This window comes from Vollenhovia emeryi, unplaced genomic scaffold (genome assembly GCF_000949405.1).
Source record: "Vollenhovia emeryi isolate VEMERY1.0 unplaced genomic scaffold, V.emery_V1.0 DF939124.1, whole genome shotgun sequence".
Taxonomy (NCBI): Eukaryota; Metazoa; Arthropoda; class Insecta; order Hymenoptera; family Formicidae; genus Vollenhovia; species Vollenhovia emeryi.
The window spans coordinates 957,773-977,773 of record NW_011967242.1 but is presented as its reverse complement, the minus strand read 5'-3'; the positions used below and the strand labels follow the sequence as shown (position 1 = coordinate 977,773).

At 39.6% G+C, this 20,001-nt stretch overlaps 2 protein-coding genes across 6 annotated transcripts; one reads left to right on the top strand and one right to left on the bottom strand.

The window, feature by feature from the left end:
• The first annotated feature begins 292 nt into the window (after nt 1-292).
• Nucleotides 293-14,972, top strand: LOC105569351 (RNA-binding protein 39). Of its 5 annotated transcripts, XM_012025747.1 has the most exons (10): nt 296-512; nt 601-715; nt 1,150-1,152; nt 6,632-6,696; nt 9,372-9,695; nt 10,539-10,743; nt 10,867-11,133; nt 11,359-11,534; nt 11,653-11,823; nt 12,143-14,972. In XM_012025747.1, exons 2-10 carry the CDS (start codon nt 626-628, stop codon nt 12,438-12,440), a joined length of 1,599 nt encoding a protein of 532 aa, XP_011881137.1. In that variant the 5' UTR covers nt 296-512; nt 601-625; the 3' UTR covers nt 12,441-14,972. The 5 variants fall into 5 exon arrangements, with proteins under 5 accessions (XP_011881134.1, XP_011881135.1, XP_011881137.1 ...); XM_012025744.1 differs by having other exon boundaries at nt 293-512; nt 601-1,222; XM_012025745.1 differs by having other exon boundaries at nt 294-715; nt 1,150-1,222.
• Nucleotides 14,877-19,713, bottom strand: LOC105569352 (2',5'-phosphodiesterase 12). The gene is made up of 8 exons (XM_012025749.1): nt 18,745-19,713; nt 18,288-18,642; nt 17,491-18,041; nt 17,255-17,394; nt 16,394-16,680; nt 16,173-16,328; nt 15,936-16,056; nt 14,877-15,807 (listed from the first exon to the last, which is right to left on the bottom strand). The coding sequence occupies exons 2-8, from the start codon at nt 18,576-18,578 to the stop codon at nt 15,545-15,547; spliced, it is 1,809 nt and encodes a 602-aa protein (XP_011881139.1). The 5' UTR covers nt 18,579-18,642; nt 18,745-19,713; the 3' UTR covers nt 14,877-15,544.
• Between the last annotated feature and the right edge of the window lie 288 nt (nt 19,714-20,001).

The following is a 20,001-nucleotide window of genomic DNA, read 5'->3' as shown; positions in this document are numbered from 1 at the left end:
TCTCTTCGTTGATTGGCTGCTGCTCGACGCTTGCTGCTTGCTGCGTGTAGTCTGTGGCAGGCTTTAGCCTAAGATAAGAGGTTCGTTCTTTTCAGTTAAACTGCCGCAGCTAGTTTAGATAAAAAGAACAGACCCGTAGCATTAAAAGTCCTACAATCATATGAATCTTAATTTGTGTTAACATTTAGTTATCTCTTGATGAGTGAAACTTGATCATTTATTATTATCCTGTTTCGTTAACGTATGCTCTTCTCGGCCGAGACGCCCGTGTTGCCCAACGACCTACGTATTGACGAGCGTCACTTCCGGAGAGGGCGTTCGGCCGGAACAGTCGCCGGCGGGGAGGGGGAAAAAAGGGGGTCCGTTCAACGAGACACCGAATCCGGTATCGGCCATTTTATCTGACCTGCCATTGTCGTCGTCGCGTAACATCGCGCAACGATTCATTCGCGCGCTCCTAATCACGAACGTTGCCCCCGAGCCGCTCGCATTTACGAGCGCGCACGTCGTCTGTACGTTGTAGCTCGATAGTCGGTAGTCCACGGTAACCGAGGAACCTGCCCGTAACTCACGTATCTCTCTCTTCTCTTGTCCCGCAAGCGGCGTGAAATTCTGTGGTCTGCTAATGCGTGGCGTTTCAGAGAGCTCCCCGACTCGCGCAATGGCGGAGGATTTGGATGTCGAGGCGATGCTGGAGGCGCCGTACAAGAAGGGGGTAAGCCTTGTTTCTCCGCCACTTTTATACCGCTCTGTTTCTTTACTACCTTTTCTCTCTCTCTCTCTCTCTCCCTCCCTCTCTCACTCTTTCTCTCTCTATTTGATCTCTGTATCTCGCCGCCGTTTCCGCCCTCGCTCACACTCGTGCGTCTCGTTGTACATACCGGATGGCAAGACGTGCCTTCCATTTATGCATTTTTTTTTTAATATACGCACTCGTCGCCCTGTGAGAGAAAGGGAACCCATCATTCCCGTCCGTCCCGCTGTTTCTCTCTCTATTTTTTTATTCACTCTCTCTCTGTGTGTGGTTTATGGATAGTTTTATGTACAAGTATATATGTATCTATATATATATATATATGTAGAACAAAGTACGCCCTTGTCTCTCATGTACCAACTATTGATCAACACCTCCGTTTTCTGTACTTATAGATGGTACGTAACATGTACCCTCGCGCTCATAGGATGTGCGCCAGCGAGTTCCTTGCACTTGAAAGACGACGAGGTATTAAGATACAGCAATCATCTCTAACATCATTTTCTACTTCTCTCTCTCTCTCTTTCTCTGTCCCTCCCCCTTTGTCTCTCTCTCTCTCTCTCTCTGTCTCTCCTTTTCTTCTAGTCTCTTTCTCTGTTCCTTCGTTTTTTATATTTAAAAATTTTTTTTCTTGCAAAGGTGTCAGGTTTCGTAAGATTAAAATGGAGATTACACGCGTCACGTCATGGCGGCACACGCTCGAATGCAGGCCGCTCTCCGACAGTGATAAACGATGATAACTTGTGGTAATCCATGGGAAGCCTCGTGCTGTGTTTGTACACGTGGTAACGACATCGATGTACCGTTAGGGTAACGTTTCGCTTGTCGCGCGACAAAGTTTTCGATCGTGTCGCTCGGCTGCGAAACGGAAGCTTCCCGGAAACTCGACGACTCTTCTCCTGCGACCAGTCGGCACGCTCGATGAGTTTGTCGTACGACAAATGAAATAGTGCCGTAAGGTTGGTATTACATTTGTCGTACGACAAAGTTTTTAAGCGTATTGATTGGCTGAAGGATAGTAAAATTCTCGAGTATCTAGAAACTTTCTATTCAGCGGCCAATCGACACGCTTGAAAAATTTGTCGTACGACAAATGTAATAGTACCCTAAGGCTGATGTAACGTTTGTCATGCGACCAATTTTTTAAGTGCGTTGATTGACTGCAGGACAGTGAAGTACTCGGGTATCTAGAGGTTTTCTATTCAGCGGCCAGTCAACACGCTTGAAAAATTTGTCGCACGACAAATGTGATATTGGCCTTGGGCTGATGGCAGAGAACGATCTGTAAACGCTTAAGACCCGGTTTCACCAACGTTGCTTAACTTTAAGCTTAACTTGATTCGTTCTTCGTCTCTTTCCGACTGTTACTTTAGAAAAAGACAAACCTGAATTAAACTAGGATTAAAGTTGCGCGACTTATAGTGAAACTAGGCCTAAGTCTGCTTATGCCCGTTTTCACCAATGTCGTTTAACTTTGATATTAATTTAATTCAACCTTTCTCTTTTGAAGGTGATTAGATCGACGAAAGATGATGTAAACTAAGATCAAAGTTAAACGACGTTGATGAAAACCGGGGTTAGTCGTAAGGCAAGGCAGTGATTCAAGACCCAAGTTTTTCTCTACCTTGCCTTACGTCTACGACTTAAGTGTTCACGGATAGTTCTCTGCCACGAGCCTTAAAGCCCGTCTACAATGCTCTTTGCGTCTAGAAACATTCCATTCTGTAGCCAATAAATACAGAAGTATAACAAGATGATCCCAAATAAGGATCGAAACGTTCAAGATTAAATACAATTATCGACTACAATGAAGTGTTGATTTCTGCGCACCACCTACAGCGCTTGGTTCTCAAGTAGCCCGTTACCTGCCTTCTTTTACAAGAGTATAATTAATAAAATTCATAAGGCTCTAATGTGAAAACACAAATACGAAGTAATAAAGGAGCGAGAGCCAAGACAGGATGTTAGTGTCTAAATAATTTAAATTGAATAGGTCCATTGCGAAAAGTAATACTTCAGCCAGGGATTGAACTTGGACCTTCCTCTTACTAGGCGAGCGTCTTACCAAAAGTACACTTAAAAAATTGGCGCGAGTTGACAAATCGATACATTGTGAACAAATTTTTTACACGTATTCTTTTGCTTGTACAAAATGTCTCTAATCGCAAAGAGCGCATTGTGGATTAATCTTTAGAGGTCTTTGCGCCAAAGTCGAGTGAATGTGCGTGAGCGTGTCCGGGTGCAAGAACTTGCGACTGACAATGAGAGAACTTGCTGAAGCGTAATGTACTTCGGGGAATCCCCTCTGTCACTTTCGTGGGTTTACAACGAGTCTACCGTCTCGAGCGCATTAGGGATTCACGAGTTCGTGGAGTTTGTCAACTCTTGAGCGCGGACCTTGCGACTCAAAAACAAGTACACGCGTACGGAAGTCGATTAAATGCCCGCATGGATAAGTGAAATTCTTGCACTTTTTTTTTTCCGCACAACGTAATCCTCGCTCGAGTAACGGGTAGCGTTATTTTGCCGAGATAAAGTGTATCTTATCTGTAGATATGAGAAGAATACTTGACATTTAACAATATTCTGATATACATATATCCTTTTATCTGGAAATTAATTTTACAAAACACTCGTTTTCACTGTCCTTAAATAATCCAAGTACATCTTTGTTTCTTACTGCTGTAATCATATCTTATTTTTATATAATTATCTTACGTAATAACTGTACGTCTAATTAGTTTAATATTAATACATTACCATACATGAACAGAGCTTGTCGATTGAACTTTATCGCGGTTTATAAGTTGAAAATTGTTTATAGTGTCATTTTCGTTTGTCAACTCACTGAATTATGTTATACTTCTCTCTATGTATCGTAAGGTAATTGATTCTCTTTGGTTTTTATTAAAAATGTCATGTCCAAAGTGCTGTAGTCGTCAGATGTTTTTCCAGGGAGAACGTTTAAAACGTCTTAAAAACAAAGGTTCATGAACGAGCTCATTTTACAAAATATCTAAACCCCGCCCACTGTTTTGTGTACAACTTGTAATGATAGCAATTTGCCTTCTAGGTAGTGGCACCGATCAGGTATCGCAACACTTAATCGCAGTGCGACAGAAGACACGTCAGGCTTACCGAAATTCTTACCTTGCTTCTAGCGCTTACTATTATTCTCTGTTAAAAACTTGGACGTTCCGTAATTGTTTACAAAATGCCTATCCACCTTATCGACCTGTTCTCAGAGTAGTTTGAGCGTTTGAGGCAAACGACGTTGTGAGTTACGTGCCTGCGTGCAGTGGCGTCCGCAGGATTCTTCCCAAGGAGCGGGTATGATTCAAACTTCCAAAATTAAGATACTTACGAATTCAACATTTTTATACCTTTTGATATAATAAATTTCTTTATCGAAGGAACAGCAAATGTTTCAGTTTTTGCTGGTTCCAGGAGGAAGGGACAAATGCCTGCCTCTTGCTCTTTCCCGCAGACACCACTGCCTGTTGAGAGCGCCAACTCTTTGGAGTGCAATTATTCAAAGAACCACACGCAGACAATTTTCTCTTAATATTTATCCTGAAAATCAATGTAATCGTGGGACAACACGGCATTTCGAAGAATTTTATGAGGGATGTTTGAAATGTTACCATACATTTTACTAGTAATTATACTTGGTACACATTTTACTTAGTAAATTTATTCTTAGCCAATAATATGATCTGTATAGCATCCATACGGATCATTTGTTGGCTACTCTTTGAACGTGTATTTTTAAGACAGTTAAATATAAAAATGGACTATAAACAGGCCTTTAATGTGCACTCGGTGCGCACTAGTGCAGGCAATCAAATTCGCTATTAGTAAAATGTATACTAACAGGGTGTCCAGTGGTCAGGGAAGTCTGGAAAACCGGGAATTGTCAGGGAATTTTAGAAATCTGGAAAAGTCGGGAAATTTTACGATTTATCTGGATTTTTTTTACATCGTTTCACATTTTTTTCAGAATAATTTAAAGATCTTAGAAAATAAACTTTTCTTTGGCTCTCAGTACATTAATTTTCTGTTTTGCTAAACATCAATTTATTTATAAGCGTGGTCGGTAATTTATATTTTCATCGTCGTGTTATCTTATTTCAATGTGTTCAACTGAGACAAAACTATAAAAAGAGATGAATTCACAATGCATTACACATAGATGGAATAATTGCTTTAATTTAAATTTTTACCTCTTTAAATTCCGGACTTTTCTTCCCCGAGAAAAATATTTCAAGGACTTGGTCATTTAACATTTACTTGATTTACCGTACAGATGTACGCAAATTATGCATCTTGAAAAAAGTTACACTGAACGGCCAGGGAAAAATTAATTCCGGCACCTGGAAAACCTGAAAAAGTCTGAGAATTTACGAATTTTTTTCATTGAGTTTGCTGGACACCCTGCTGAGTAAAATTCAATGCCATGCCATGTTGTCCCACGATTACATGATTCTCAAGGTAAGTTTTAAAAGAAAATTCCCTCCGTGCGTAAATAATGAACATTCAAGCGCGCAGTAATATTATAATCTCTAACAACGTACTGCAGATGTAAAGACATTGTTACATCGTACATCCATACGTAACGTTTTTTCCCCTTTAAAATGCTTTGTCTGAGAAACTGGATAGGAACTTTGTAAGCATCCGGCGTTGCATCTCGAGTTTGCAACCGCGTCAGAGTACAGTAAACTGGCCAGCAAACTGAAACAAGCCATTTACGTTAATTCGAGAAAATGTTTCAGAAGCTCGCTCTTGTTCCTCGTCAGAATACCTCGTCCGTCGTGTCCCTGAATAAAGTTTTACGAATTTAACGAGCGAATTGATTCGAGTTGTAAAGAAAAGAAACGTTGCTCGCGCGTTGTCGTAGAACGTGCGCGTTACGGCGAGAACGAAAGAAACATTTTCTGGATCGGGATTCTCCGCGCGAGTCGCCGCAGACTCTCGGTTCACGGGCTCGACCTCTTCCCCGTGTCGGAAGAGTTGGGGGAGAGAACAGTAGTCTAAAAACGATTAACGAGAGACACGCTCCCTAATCGGCATACGCGCGCTGGCTAATCGTAGGCTTTTAGCGATTAGGGCTGCTCGCCCGCGTCTCGCGCGTTCGCATCCCCCGTTTGAAAAATCGTGCTGTCTTTGATGAGGGCTCTCTTTTGCAGAAGAAAAAGGATGTGTGGTTGGCCATTGGTAGTTGTAAACACCAAGGCATGCTCAACCCAAGATTGCAATGCTTTCCTAATACCCGATAAAGCGATTGGTAAGTTGGAGCCGGGTGCATGCGACCGTGTCGCATCGCTACGCTCGCCCCGTCTTTCTCTCTCTCTTTCTCTCTCTTTCTCTGTCTCACACACATGCTCTCTCTCACGCTCGCTCTCTCTTCTCTTGTACCTTCCCCTCCCTCAGCGCTCTCGGAGAGTTCCATAAAGTCCTGGAAATGATAATGAACAGAAAAGATGAGAAAGAGCACGAGAACTGACGCCGACGTCTGTCTCTGTCATCCAGCATCCAAAAACAGCAAAAAAAAAAGCGTTGCTTTTCCGCAGCAAGGGAAGGTTGCTACCGTAGCTACTGACAGGCGATACGAAAAAGAATTTAAATAAAGCCAAAAAAAGAACAGATTCTCTCGTTCGTAGTTTCTCGTTGAATTTGACGCTTGACAATAAGACAAAAAGACGTAAAGAGATATATACGTATATATAATGTTATTGTTATATTTATTACGTATTTATAGCGAAAAGACTGTCGTTATGAAATTTACTAACGTTCTACGATTTGCTTTTTGTCCCCTTGTTCGCGCGTCCCCGCCACATCGGCTGGCTGGCATGGCATTCAACTGTTTGCTGTTCGTAGGAGCAGGACTCCTCTTCCAAAGACAAGTCCTCCAAGGAGAATGGGTCTAGTCGCAAATCGTCTGGGTGAGTACAATCTTCCCTTTTCGCCCCCCTTTTTTTTTTACCATACGATAACAGTTTAAGTGGAGACTGTAGATCAGGATTATAAGACTTGATTGCACGACCCTTGTATTTAACTTTGACGCTAACAAAGCGAGACTTAGGTGACCCTACGTCACACATTGAAGCTTATTGCCATAGAATTTGGAGGTCTTGTTGAGACGCATCGACTCGCCATCGTCTTACTTTCGTTTTGTTCCGAGAGTGTTTCACTTGGGTCACTCTCGAGAGATTTTTTTACGCGTATCGGCGTTGAATACGACGCGATGAAGGGCCAATGATAATGGAATAATATCGATTAAAGAGTTTCTAATTTATTCGAATTTCGAAAGCGCAGTTAAAGTCGAAAACAGTCGCGAGAGTATCATCGGACCGCGTATTGCGAGAAGTATTACCACGTGTCTCGGTGGTCGAATCGAGACGCCTCGTCACGGTACGAGGGTCAGGGTGTCCAGTGGTCAGGGAAGTCTGGAAAACCGGGAATTGGCAGGGAATTTTAGAAATCTGGAAATGTCAGGGAAAAGTCAGGAAATTTTACGATTTATCTGATTTTTTTTACATCGTTTCACATTTTTTCTGAACAATTTAGAGATTTTAGAAAGTAAACTTTTCTTTGGCTCTCGGTGCATTAATTTTCTGTTTTGCTAAACATCAATTTATAAGCGTGGTCGGTAATTTATATTTTCATCGTCGTGTTATCTTATTTCAATTCAATGTGTTCAACTGAGATAAAACTGTAAAAAAAGATGAATTACTAAACAGTACAAGTAAGTTACTATCTAGTAAGTTGCAAACAAAATGCAGTTAAGCAAAACGAAAGCATCATATATGATTGCGTACGGTATCACAAATGATTTGAATGGTTTGTAACGATATGTTCGTTTCTATTACACATTGTATTATATAATACATAGATGGTATAATTACTTTAATTTAAAGTTTTACCTTTTTAAATTCCGGACTTGTGTTTCCCGAGAAAAATATTTCAGGGACTTCGTCATTTAACATTTACTTGATTTACCATACAGATGTACGTAAATTATGCATCTCGAAAAAAGTTACACCAAACGGTCAGGGAAAAATTAATTCCGGCTCCTGGAGAATCTGAAAAAGTCAGGGAATTTTTTTCATTCAGTTTGCTGGACACCCTGGAGGGTGGTCCGGATTCAAATACTGGGTCGAGGTAATGATTTTTGCAACAAGCTTTTCTAGTTAAAATCATAGCCAGTCGAGTAATATTCTGTATATCCTGTTATTCGAATTTGTCTGAACGTGGAATACGAAAAAAATTCGGGCTGCGTAAAGTCATTTTATTCAAACCGTGAAATTCATAAGGCTCTGACGTGTGAGCACAATTCGAAGAATTAAAGGATATAAGAGCCAAGACAGGATGTTGGTGTCCAAATGCTTTTAACTTTTCAATTTATTGCGAGAAATTTGGAGGTTCAGGTTGAAACCCTGGCTAAGGTAAATTTTTCGCAAGAAAATTTCGAAATTAACATCATTTAGACACTAACGTCCTGTCTTGGTTCTCATATCCTGTATTCCTTCGAATTGTCATTTTATTCAGTTTTCTCGTGCCTGCCTTATCGCGAAACAATCCCTCGCGGTTGCGCAGGTCGCCAAAATTGTCGAGGAGTCGGTCGTTATATGTCGACTGTTGTACTCGAGTATTACGTTAGCATGTCGTTAATCCCCCCGATGTACGCCGTCGATTTTTAACTTGTTAGAGTAATAAAAAGAAAAGGCTATATTACTGTGTCATTTCCCGCAACGCCTTGTGATATATCTTTGCGCCATAATTGAAGCAGCATTAGTCACTCGCCTAATAGACCCATCTGAAGTTTTATTCTCTTTGTTATAGACCCCATACAATTAGTAAATGCCGGTTAATTTCATAATTCCAAAGGTTAAACCCGATGATGGTAAGTATATAGGAAGATAATCTGTACTACAGATTCTCCTTTCGAAATCGAAATCGTACTTCCTTACGTAGCTCTGTACAAAAAGATGAGATCAAATTATCAAATTGCGTTGTGCCTGCCTTGACGACACCGAGTCTTAGGAAACTCGGTGCTAAAGAATATACCAAAAGAATTCGGTAACGCAGCTTTCCTTTTACGGCAGAATCAACAATATCGTGGAACTTGAAGATGCAATTTTCCAGCATCTCGGTATACTCATATCATTTTAGCATCATTCATTTCAATTACTTGCAGAAACGATGTACTTCAATTCGATATATTCCATGTTAACAGTGTAATTTTATAACAATTGTAATAACTATATAAAAATCGATGCACAGATGCGAAAAGAAATCATTCAAAGATTAGCCGTTACTTTACGGTAGGGACTTCTCTCCAACAGAATCGTTCAAGCCAAACGCTTTTCGTGGTAATGTTACACCTTTATTTTTTCTTACTTTTTAAAATGGCTTTTTTTATCAGTATACCTTGGCTTCAAAAATGACAACCGTTCCTCTTAATTTGACATAAGTACGATACACATGTGTAAGAGTATAATCCGAAATAACAATTTCGTACACGTGGGTACCTAGAATATCCGTCATTTAAAGGAACATTACTCAATTCGCTTCACTTCGAGCGGATCATTTTAATTGAAGTATTTTTCTTTCGTAGGAAGAGCAAACATCGCTCGCGTTCTCGTTCACGATCCCGGGATCGCGATCGCCGGGACAAAGATCGGCGGGATCGCGACAGAGACAGGGACCGGGACCGCGATCGCGGCGGCGAGAGGGATCGCGATCGCGGCGACCGCGAACGTCGGCGCAGGTCACGGTCGCGCGACAGACGAGATCGGGAAAGGGATCGGGATAGCGATCGGGACAGGGATAGGCGGGACAGAGATCGGGACAGGGACAGAAGGAGAAAGAGATCGCTAACACCGCTGACCCTTCCTAGAGCTCGACCGCCGTTCGGCAAGGGCCACAGTCCGCTTGGAATGTAAGTGCAACATATCTCTTTACAGGACTTTTGTGCTAATAAAATCCGAGTGTTTTTACATTAATTAAAGAGTGCTACCGTTGTGTCGAAATATTTCATTTTATAAAAGTATTCTTTTTCATATAAAAACGTGTTTAATTTTACCACAGTGGTAAAATCTTTGATAATAGAGTTTCTATTTGCTTCAGGTCCTTTCCTAGCTATTTATCAAAAACATTGACAAAGAACAAGGAAAGTCGCAGTGTCACAGTGTCACAGTTCAAAAATTTTTATTTTTCTGTTATAGAAGATTAATAAATAATGATGTCCCCTAAAAACATAAGAATCGACACAACATTCTTTTTTTCTCTATCTGATTGCGTATCAGACTTTTAAAGCAAGCACTATGGATTTATGCGAATCTTAGATTTGTTTTGTGTAAAGAATGTATATAGCAAAATTATTATAAGTATAAAAGTAAACTTCGATTATAGCATAATTCTAAAATGTCAAAAGCAAAAATTAAATTTGAATCAAAGAAGGATGTTGACAATAAATTATATAAATTTGTTAAAGTTTACACAATTGCTTAGGATAAAGAGTACAAGACACTTAGATAAAAATCTTTCTATATTCACGTACTTCTCAAAATGCATAATTGACTAGACCCAGTCATGGAATTGCAATCTGTGATTTTGGGGGATATGTTTGTGCTAGATCAATATGAATATTAATTTTCTTTCGTTACTATTACATTTAGTAACAGAAATTAATGTGCAACAATATCAAACTAATTAAAATCAGCTTTTCCAATTTTCAAGTTACTGTTTCCTTTTTTAATATTTAATGAAAATGTATCTTCAGAAACGACGAATTGACACCAGAGGAACGAGATGCCCGGACTGTCTTTTGTATGCAGTTAAGCCAGCGAATTCGTGCGCGCGATTTGGAAGAATTCTTCTCAAGCGTCGGCAAGGTGCAGGATGTCAGACTTATTACATGCAACAAAACTCGAAGATTCAAAGGCATTGCCTATGTTGAGTTTAAAGACCCAGAGAGTGTGACACTTGTGAGTATATCAGAGATAACAATTAATTGGTATTTTTATGAGATGCTTCCCGAGCGTTTTTCTCATTTAGAGAAATCCTTTACGTGCTGAAGACATTTCCTTCATTTTCACAATACTTTGTAGGCTCTTGGTTTATCGGGTCAAAAGCTTCTTGGAGTGCCTATCGTAGTACAACATACACAGGCTGAGAAGAATCGCATGGGTAATTCGATGCCGAATCTAATGCCTAAGGGACAAACAGGACCTATGCGACTATACGTAGGATCTCTGCACTTTAACATAACGGAAGATATGCTTCGCGGGATCTTTGAGCCGTTTGGAAAGATTGATAACATACAGTTGATTATGGATCCTGAAACGGGACGCAGCAAGGGTTACGGTTTCCTGACTGTAAGCTCTTATTGCATTATTCGTACCCAAACAACACGTATGTCTGAAAGACATCTTTTAGACATGCGTGCTGTATGGAAATGTTTCTCGCTAAATATGTGTCAAGATATTATTTCTCCATACAATTGGAATTAATATTCTTCATTCATAATTCATAATTATTGATATCGTGTACATATTTTGTTATATTTACGTGAAACTCAAGATCTTCATTAATTTTTTCAGTTCAGAAATGCAGACGACGCGAAGAAAGCGTTGGAGCAACTGAATGGATTCGAACTCGCTGGTAGACCTATGAAAGTTGGAAACGTAACGGAACGAACTGACCTGATTCAAGGACCTTCCTTACTCGATACCGATGAGCTAGATCGTAGTGGAATTGATCTCGGGGCGACTGGAAGGTACGTAAAGAAAATAATAGCAAAGATCCACAAAAAAAAAGAAACGGAATAAATGTACGAACTAACGTCCCCTCGTTAACAGCTTCGTTAAAAAATCTATACGATGTTATTTGTGCAGGTTACAATTAATGTTCAAATTGGCGGAGGGTACCGGCCTGGAAATTCCTCCTGCTGCAGCGAACGCTTTAAATATGGCACCAGTGATGGCGCAGCCGCAACCACCACCTCAGGCTGCGCCTCCTATTGCGACACAGTGCTTCATGTTATCGAACATGTTTGATCCGCAAAAGTAAGTCACGTTTTTCTTTGTGTCGAATAAGCACTTTATGCGTTGCATATTTGTAGACCTAGTGTTACGTATGCCGTACTTTCACTAGGGGGAATATATATGCTAGATAAAAATGTTATCATTGATTCGTAGTACAAATGCGAGCAGTCGCATGCAAAACTAATGATAACATGACATGCTTATAGTAAGAACAAATCTTTTAAAGCAAGTTAATTATTGTATATCAATCTTAAACTTGCGAATAAGGTATTGCTCGCAGCTACTGCGTTTCTATCGAGATCAATTAGAAATTGATAATTTGTATCGTCATTGTTTCCAGCGAGACGAATCCTAATTGGGCAAAAGAGATCCGCGACGATGTGATCGAAGAATGTAACAAGCACGGCGGCGTTCTGCACGTATACGTGGACCAAGCATCACCGCAGGGCAATGTTTACGTCAAGTGCCCGTCGATCGCGACCGCGGTGGCGGCGGTGAACTCGTTGCACGGTCGATGGTTCGCTGGCCGAGTCATAACCGCAGCCTACGTGCCGGTGGTGAATTATCACTCGTTATTCCCCGACGCGATGACTGCGTTGCAACTGTTGGTACCAAGTGCGCCGCGAAGAGGAATGTGATGATCTTAAATGATCGAGCGAGCGAGCGAGCAAACAAGCGAGCAACAATCGTCGTCGGCTGATGTGTAAATTCTTGCGTAGTATTGCGTTCTCTCTCTATCTCACATACTCTTGTTGCTGTCCGGTGAAATCGCATTTTTTATTTCTTGATAAGACGGGGAAAGGAGGCGCACCTAAGCAACAGGTTTCAACGATACGTTGTCACTTGTGTCACGTTGCATAAATTCATTGTAGCAGTCTAAACGTGCGATAAGTTCGATTTGTTTCAAGGCACAGCCATTATTTACGTGATAGCAATCAAAATTTGCGACAGTTGAAGGTTGTGACAGTCGAGTTTGACATTTTGCATCTGACTACATGCGAATTAAAGGATCTATGGACTCCAAAATATATGATTTTTATGCCACGTTGTGTATATATATTTATATTATTTCATAATTTTTTTATTTAGTTTTCCCTTGTAATATGAAGCAATATAATATAAAGCAAATATTGATTGTTCTGATTTTTTTGGCGATACTACAATGTATTACAAGTATGAAATTGATGTCCGTAAAGGCAATATGAGTTTGAAATCAAATCTTTTTCTTTGCCAAAAAAAAACCCAAATGAAAATATTCGTATCGCGTAAAATAACTAAAAGTCATAAGGATGTCAAGTTAGAATCGAAGTATTAACAGTTAAGAAAATAATTCGTGTAACTTTGATTTGACAATTTTCTTCTTTTCCTAATTACAGACTTAAATGTTAGCGCGATGCGGATTTTTCACCTTATGTATCAATGTATTATGTTCCACAGTTGAAGTAACATGTTTCAAGTCGATCGTTCATAGCAGTTACGTTGAATAAAGAAGAGAAAGGCCTTAATCCTTTCATTCTAGTTCACGTATTAAGTTTGTAAAATACGAGAAATATCTTAATTAAAAGAATAAAAAATCTTGTCAATTTTGTATCGCCTAATTAATCAATTCTATACAATTCCTGTATTATTTTTTTTAGCTTGTGTCCTTCCCGACTTATATCCACGCAATTGTGATAATATTAAGTAGAAAGAGAAAATCTAATTTGAATCTTTTTCTATTCTCGTCTTAGCTAAGATTATAAAAAGTGAATATTTTCTTCAGTTATGTGTTATTACACGTTTGTATTTGGGGAGGAAAGGATTAAGGTGTGATGGTTACAACAGGTCTTAGTGGCGAGAATTACTTTAGATACACATTAGATTTGTTACATTTATACAGAAGTGGAAGCAAAGTGTGATAGAAAAAATAGAGGTCTGCAGGTACTAGAAACTTTTCACTCGAATGGTTATTTCTCACGATCAAGTACTCTTCTACAATTTAGAATATTACATTAGAATAAGATGTGATTTTAATAAACAATACAATTGTGTTATGTGATCAAGATATATATAAAGAAATATAATCCTTACTATAAAGTTTTACTCTCTTCAACCAATAACATACAATTTTTAGTATCGACATCGGTTATTGTACCGAATAATGGACCAATTGAAGTGGATTACTTGATGTCGCTTTTGAAGCCGGAAATAAATCTCGTTAAAGTGCTCCTATATTAAACAGATGAGAAAAAAACAGCTATTGAATTAGTATCGAGTAGAACGATTCATTAAAGAACAAAGCAATTACTAAGATTGCTATGTAACAAACAGCAATCTTTCTCATTTGCGTATAACGCTTTTCTTTTTCTGATTGATAAATAGCTGTGTTTAAATCTAGGGCTCTACAAAGGATATCAAAATTAAAATTTTTAAGATATCGAAACAAGACTGACTATTTAATTCGCAAAATAGAGCTGTAGAAATTTTACTTATGATTAAATTTACTCATTTCATCTGTGTGACATGATTGGTCATTGAATAATTTATAATTCTCGATCAGATTTTCAATTAGAGAAAGACTTACATGTCCAGATTTTGCAATCATCTATTTGTGGAATACCAACATCATTAAATATATACGAAGTGTTTCATGTAAAGCAATATAATCATGTAATAACTTTTACAAATCTACGATAGAAAAGAGCATAAATGAGACAAAAAGAAAATTAATCGAATAAGAACCGAGAACACCAATATAAAAAGGGTATATGTTTTAATTATCGAATATTCATGGAAGCAAAATAATTTTTCCTGTTTTTCCATGATATCACCATTTCTTTTTACGTGAAATGCTTTGTAATTTAGGAGTCAAATAGCTGCAAGCCATAGAATTTCTATTCGTCACACGTAAGTGTAGACTGTTAAAATAAAAAAATTTCGAGTTTTCTCTTAAAATAGAAGGCACTAAAACCGATTTTGCATATTGCAGTAGAAAGTATTTCAAGTTCGTTATCTGCAGACCTTTAGTCGAGCCGAGCCGTCGAAGAAAGAAACGATTAATCTGTAAATTTTTGTAAATTAACTCTATAGCTGTAGACATAAGCAACCGTCATTTTATTGTACCTTCGTACTACTGAAATATGAATGTACACTTTGATGAGATAAATGAAATTAATGTGATGCACCTGGAATGAAGGATCTGTTCTAGATTACGGGAACTAATTGCATTTTTGAACAATACATTTCTCCTAATCAATAGTGTTCCTTATAGTCTGTTTATTGTTCGAGAACAAGTTTGCTATGTGCCGACTGATATGAACAACTTATTATAAAATTACGCAGCATGTATCCGTTGCAAAAAATGATATTTTCTCGATTAGTCAAGATTATATGACTTTCTAATCGTGACATTGCAATGATTGAATGATACTTCAATATCTCTGTAATGCCAAAAGAAGCCTAATCTCTAAATTGTAACAAACTTTCACTTGATCTTTGATGCGCAATATACAATAAATTAATCTGTAAATACAAAATTCATTCTTAAATTATGTAAAGATATAAAGTTGTATAAAGATGAAATAAACAATTTAAACATCGAATTATTCCAAACTGGAAAAGCACTTAAGAACAATGAGTTTGAGTGATTGCAATGAAGATTTCACGTTAGCGCTCCATGATTAAAAGCCCTTTTATTTGCACAAATTCTCAAAATATGTTCACGAAATATTAGAAGTAGCGCTTTTGTCATTTTCAACATTAATTATCCTTTAAATTTTAAATCGGCGCATAAAGATATATGATCACTGGGAAACACCACGGACGGCAAACCCGTGTGAAGGGTAAGCTCCTCCTTACTGGGCATCGGGACCACTTGTTCCACCTCGAGCTTGTCTCTCTCATAAAATATATAATCCAGACAGGCAGAGAACTCTGGCGTGTAGTTTGTATATTCCGGCGTGCCGCAAGCGCTAGACATGCAAAGGTCCTGCGTTAAAGATACGTTTTTTACAACTTCCTCAGCATCTGAAAGAGAAACAAGTTTTCTTCTTATCGCGAGGTACAGTCGCTTTGATCGCGTCACGTTACATAACAAGACAGATTAGAGGGAAAGGATCTATCGTAAACTGATGATCCTGAAGAAAGTCACTCACTGCTTTTCCAATCTTCGCACGTTTCCGGAACGTAATTCTCAGTCATCAGTTGATAAATGCCGCATTCCGGCACACTGTTAAAATCTCCGCAAAGTATCACGCTCACGTTACATTCGGGATTCTGTCAACAGAATATATGGCGTTTGTCAGTAAATTGTAATACAAGTGGTACAAACTCTCTCGAAACGCGTAAGATAATTCGCGAAAGTGTCAAAATATTTCTAAATATTTTTCTACCTCTTCCTGAATTCTTCTCGCGACAGCATGTACATATGTAACCGTATAATATCCTTGCAATAGACGTATATGATCCGCATCAGGTTTAAAGTATAAATGCGTGTTGCCGACGATCAAGATCTCAGATCGGTTCTCTTTCGATCGTAACGTCGTCACCTAAATCATCGCTATCTGAGTACACGACCTCTGGATAATATCCCAATTGTATCAAACGCGATTACCTGAACGGTCGTATTTCTGCCCAAAAATCTTTCCTTTATCTTGTCATTGTCGATTTTGGACCAGATGTCAGCAAATTTAGGAAAATCAACGTTTTGAGCTATTGTACTGTATTCAAATCCCATCTTCTCAAATCTGTCCTGATTGAAAAACGTGGCGAGCCCTTCGCTAATTTCATGCTTCGTAACGAACATGCCGTCGTAATTCAGCATGTACAGAGAAGGCAATAAATCATGTTCGTACATACTTCTATCCACTTCTTGCAAACAAATTATATCACCGTTAAAACCTAAAATAAAATCATCGTGTTCAGATATTAAAGTGGTGCAAACGATTACAAACTGCTGCTACTGTTTCACTCGTTAATCTAAAAACACTGTTTTAATATTTAAACAATTAACAAAATGCATAAGGCTTGATCCAAGTTCTAGTTTTGAGAAATGTGTAGCCAATCGGTTATTCCATAAAAGCTGCGTGTTGATTGGCTACACATTTCTCGGAGCTAGAACTTGGACCAAATTCTATCATCGTGGGCATAGGCCTTAAGAGCCAAGACAGGATGTTAGTGTCTAAATAATTTTTTAATTTTAAGTCCATTGCAAAAATAACACCCCAGTCAGGGCTTGGACCTGGACCTTAAAACTTTTAGTATATAAAATCGTATTCTATAATGATTGGACATAACATTTTAATACAATTTTTATAGTTGGTACAATTTTTTTTTATATCATTCCTTTTGTAGAGAAGATAGATTTGAGTACTTTTTTAATCAAAATTTTGCTCATTATATATTTGTTCTTTCTACGCGTATACTTGGCCTTTTTTGTACCTTTTTTAAAAAGGTAATTATATTCACCACTCACCTATTATTTCTTTAAGTATCAATTGCTTTCTGTAGTCCATGTCTAACGCATATTGTGGGCAGTACGGAAACAATACATCTTTAGAAAAATCAGAATCTGCGTACGTATCTGCCAGTATATTATAACATATTACCCTGAAACTGTGATTTCCTTCTTGAGACAAATGCAGATTGCAAGTAAAACGTACATTTAATACCTCATTCATTTGTATCTATTAGTTTGTGCGAGCACCGTACCTTCTGCCCGATAATTTGTGTTTCGTGAACTGATGCCGGATGTCGAACGGGCATAGTCCAGGCCCGGCTTCCACGGCATTCTTCGACTCTACTTCCATCCTGCAGCCGGAATCAGATTCGTTCCACGGTTCGCAACTGATCTTCAAATGGCAGCCAATGTCGGCCACGCTGGGTACATATAGGTATCCACTGCCTACGTGTGTCCACATGTTCAGTTTCTTGTTAGCAGCGTCGGATTTGTACCAGTCGAACGTCGATTGCTTCGTGTCGGTGTACAATGACTCGAACTTGGCTGGATAGGCAGGAAAACCTGCCAGTATGCTCGAGGGCAACGAAATACTGATAATGTAAGGCGCGTTCAGCTTCACCAAGAAGGTCTTCTCGAAAATGACCAGTTTTAACTCCGCGGGGTCCTGCAGAAGGCTCGCGCATAACGTTTCGCCATCAACTTTGACGTCATTCTTGAGAAGCATGATCTTCCCGGTCTGCACATTATCCTTTACCAAATCGGGCGACTCCACAGCAGGATTTTTCTTCCTCTTTCTGTCTATCTAAAGAGAAACCCTTTTATTTCTCCCAGTTCTAGAAATATTAATTCTTCCGAATTATGAAATGATTTCTCACAAGTTACAAGTTACAAAGGATTCTACTTTATATTTGTACATTGTCCTTTTAGAAAAATCCCTTTCCTTGCGACTACAGTACATTCTTTGTGTCTATGTTACAAAGTAATAATATAACGCGAGGACGGTTGGAAATGTAATGATAAAAAAAGAGAGAAAGTTCGTATCTCTCACCTTCTTGGTTATAATTTTGCAAACATTCGTGTCGACCCTTTTGAGGAAATTGTTGACGCTTTCCGCGGCTTGCCGGGAAAAGTTGAACTGACGGTCGAGCTTCGCCGTCTCGTCCACATAGCGAAACGAGATGTCGAACGTATCGTTGCCGCTCTCGTAGCGGAGAAATGCCTCGTTCATCTTCAGCACGTGCCTAGGTATGTGCGAGTACTTACTGCGACACGGCGTGAGGATCGATGAGATCAGGTAAATTCGGCGTGCGAGCAATTTAGCCGCGAGCGTATTTCGCATTATAATCGATCGCGGTTCGTTCAGTCCGAAAGCATTGCGAGATCTTCAGGTGGGAATTGGTCAACTGGCAACAATTTTTTAACAATTTAATTAATTCCAAAAAATGTGTTACATGTACTCGACATGCAGTAAACGTCTAGGAAGATGCGTTTGAGGTTATAAATACCTTCACGGTATCCTCTTGCAGGTTACACACGTGCGATAATTAGACGTAACCCCGGCGGCGTTTTACTACGCCTGTATCATTCCGGAGTAATTGCTGGAGTTTACCGACGGTGTCGTTCTGTGTTGACGACGATCGGTATTAGAAGGAAAAGTGGAGTATTTCGGACCGCTTTCGCGAGAAAATCACAAAATTGTCACGTTCACCACAGATTAATAGACACCATTAATAAACTTCACTACACACTTTGCCTTATTTACAATTTTGGCCTTTTGGTGCGAGTCCAGGCTAAATTTAGTCAATTCTATCGATAAAATCGGATTGTATTTAGTACAGACTCGCTTCTAGGGGCAGCGCTGGCGGTAAGGGGCAAAGTGTGCAGGTGGTCTCGTCTTCACCCGGGCCTTTGGCGATCTGTCTATTAATCTGTGCCCTCACTGTATCCAAATTCCACTTTTTCGGTTTTCACTGTGTCCGATTGTCACTGACAATGAGTTCGATTGCGCACTGCGAACTGTTCGATTATATCGTCGCACTGACACCCGCACAAATCACTGACACAAATCACGGGAATTCAACGATCGCGCACGATGATATCGATCATTGATTGTTCGCAGAGAGCGACCGCGATTTCTTCCCGCACTTGTCGCGAACGCGTACGAAGAAAGAATAATACGATATGCGAAGCGATCAATTCGACTGTCGCCGCGTGAATGTTCCTGCGTACGGCGGCGTAAACATCGTAAAAACCGAGCGCGGATTCCAAGAAGTGACGTAGCGCCGTGAACACCTCGGTCGAAAACAATCTATTGGAATCCGCCCGCGGTTTTTCTACTGTGTTTACGGCGCCGTAGTACGAGGGCGGATTCCAATAGATTGTTTTTCGACCGAGGTGTTGACGGCGCTACGTCATTTCTTGGAATCCGCGCTCGGTGTTTACGCCGCCGTACGCAGGATCATTCACGCGGCGACAGTCGAATTGATCGGTTGTGCCCGCGCCGCTTCGCATATCGTATTATTCTTTCTTCATACGCGTTCGCGACAAGTGCGGGAAGAAACCGCGGTCGCTCTCTGCGAATAATCAATGATCGATATCATCGTGCGATCGTTGCATTCGCGCGATTTGTGTCAGTGAGTTGTGCGGGTATCAGTGCCACGATGTAATCGAACAGTTCGTAGTGCGCAATCGAACTCGGTGACAAATGGGACTCGGTGACAATCGGACACAGTGAAAACCGAAAAAGTGGAATTTGGATACAG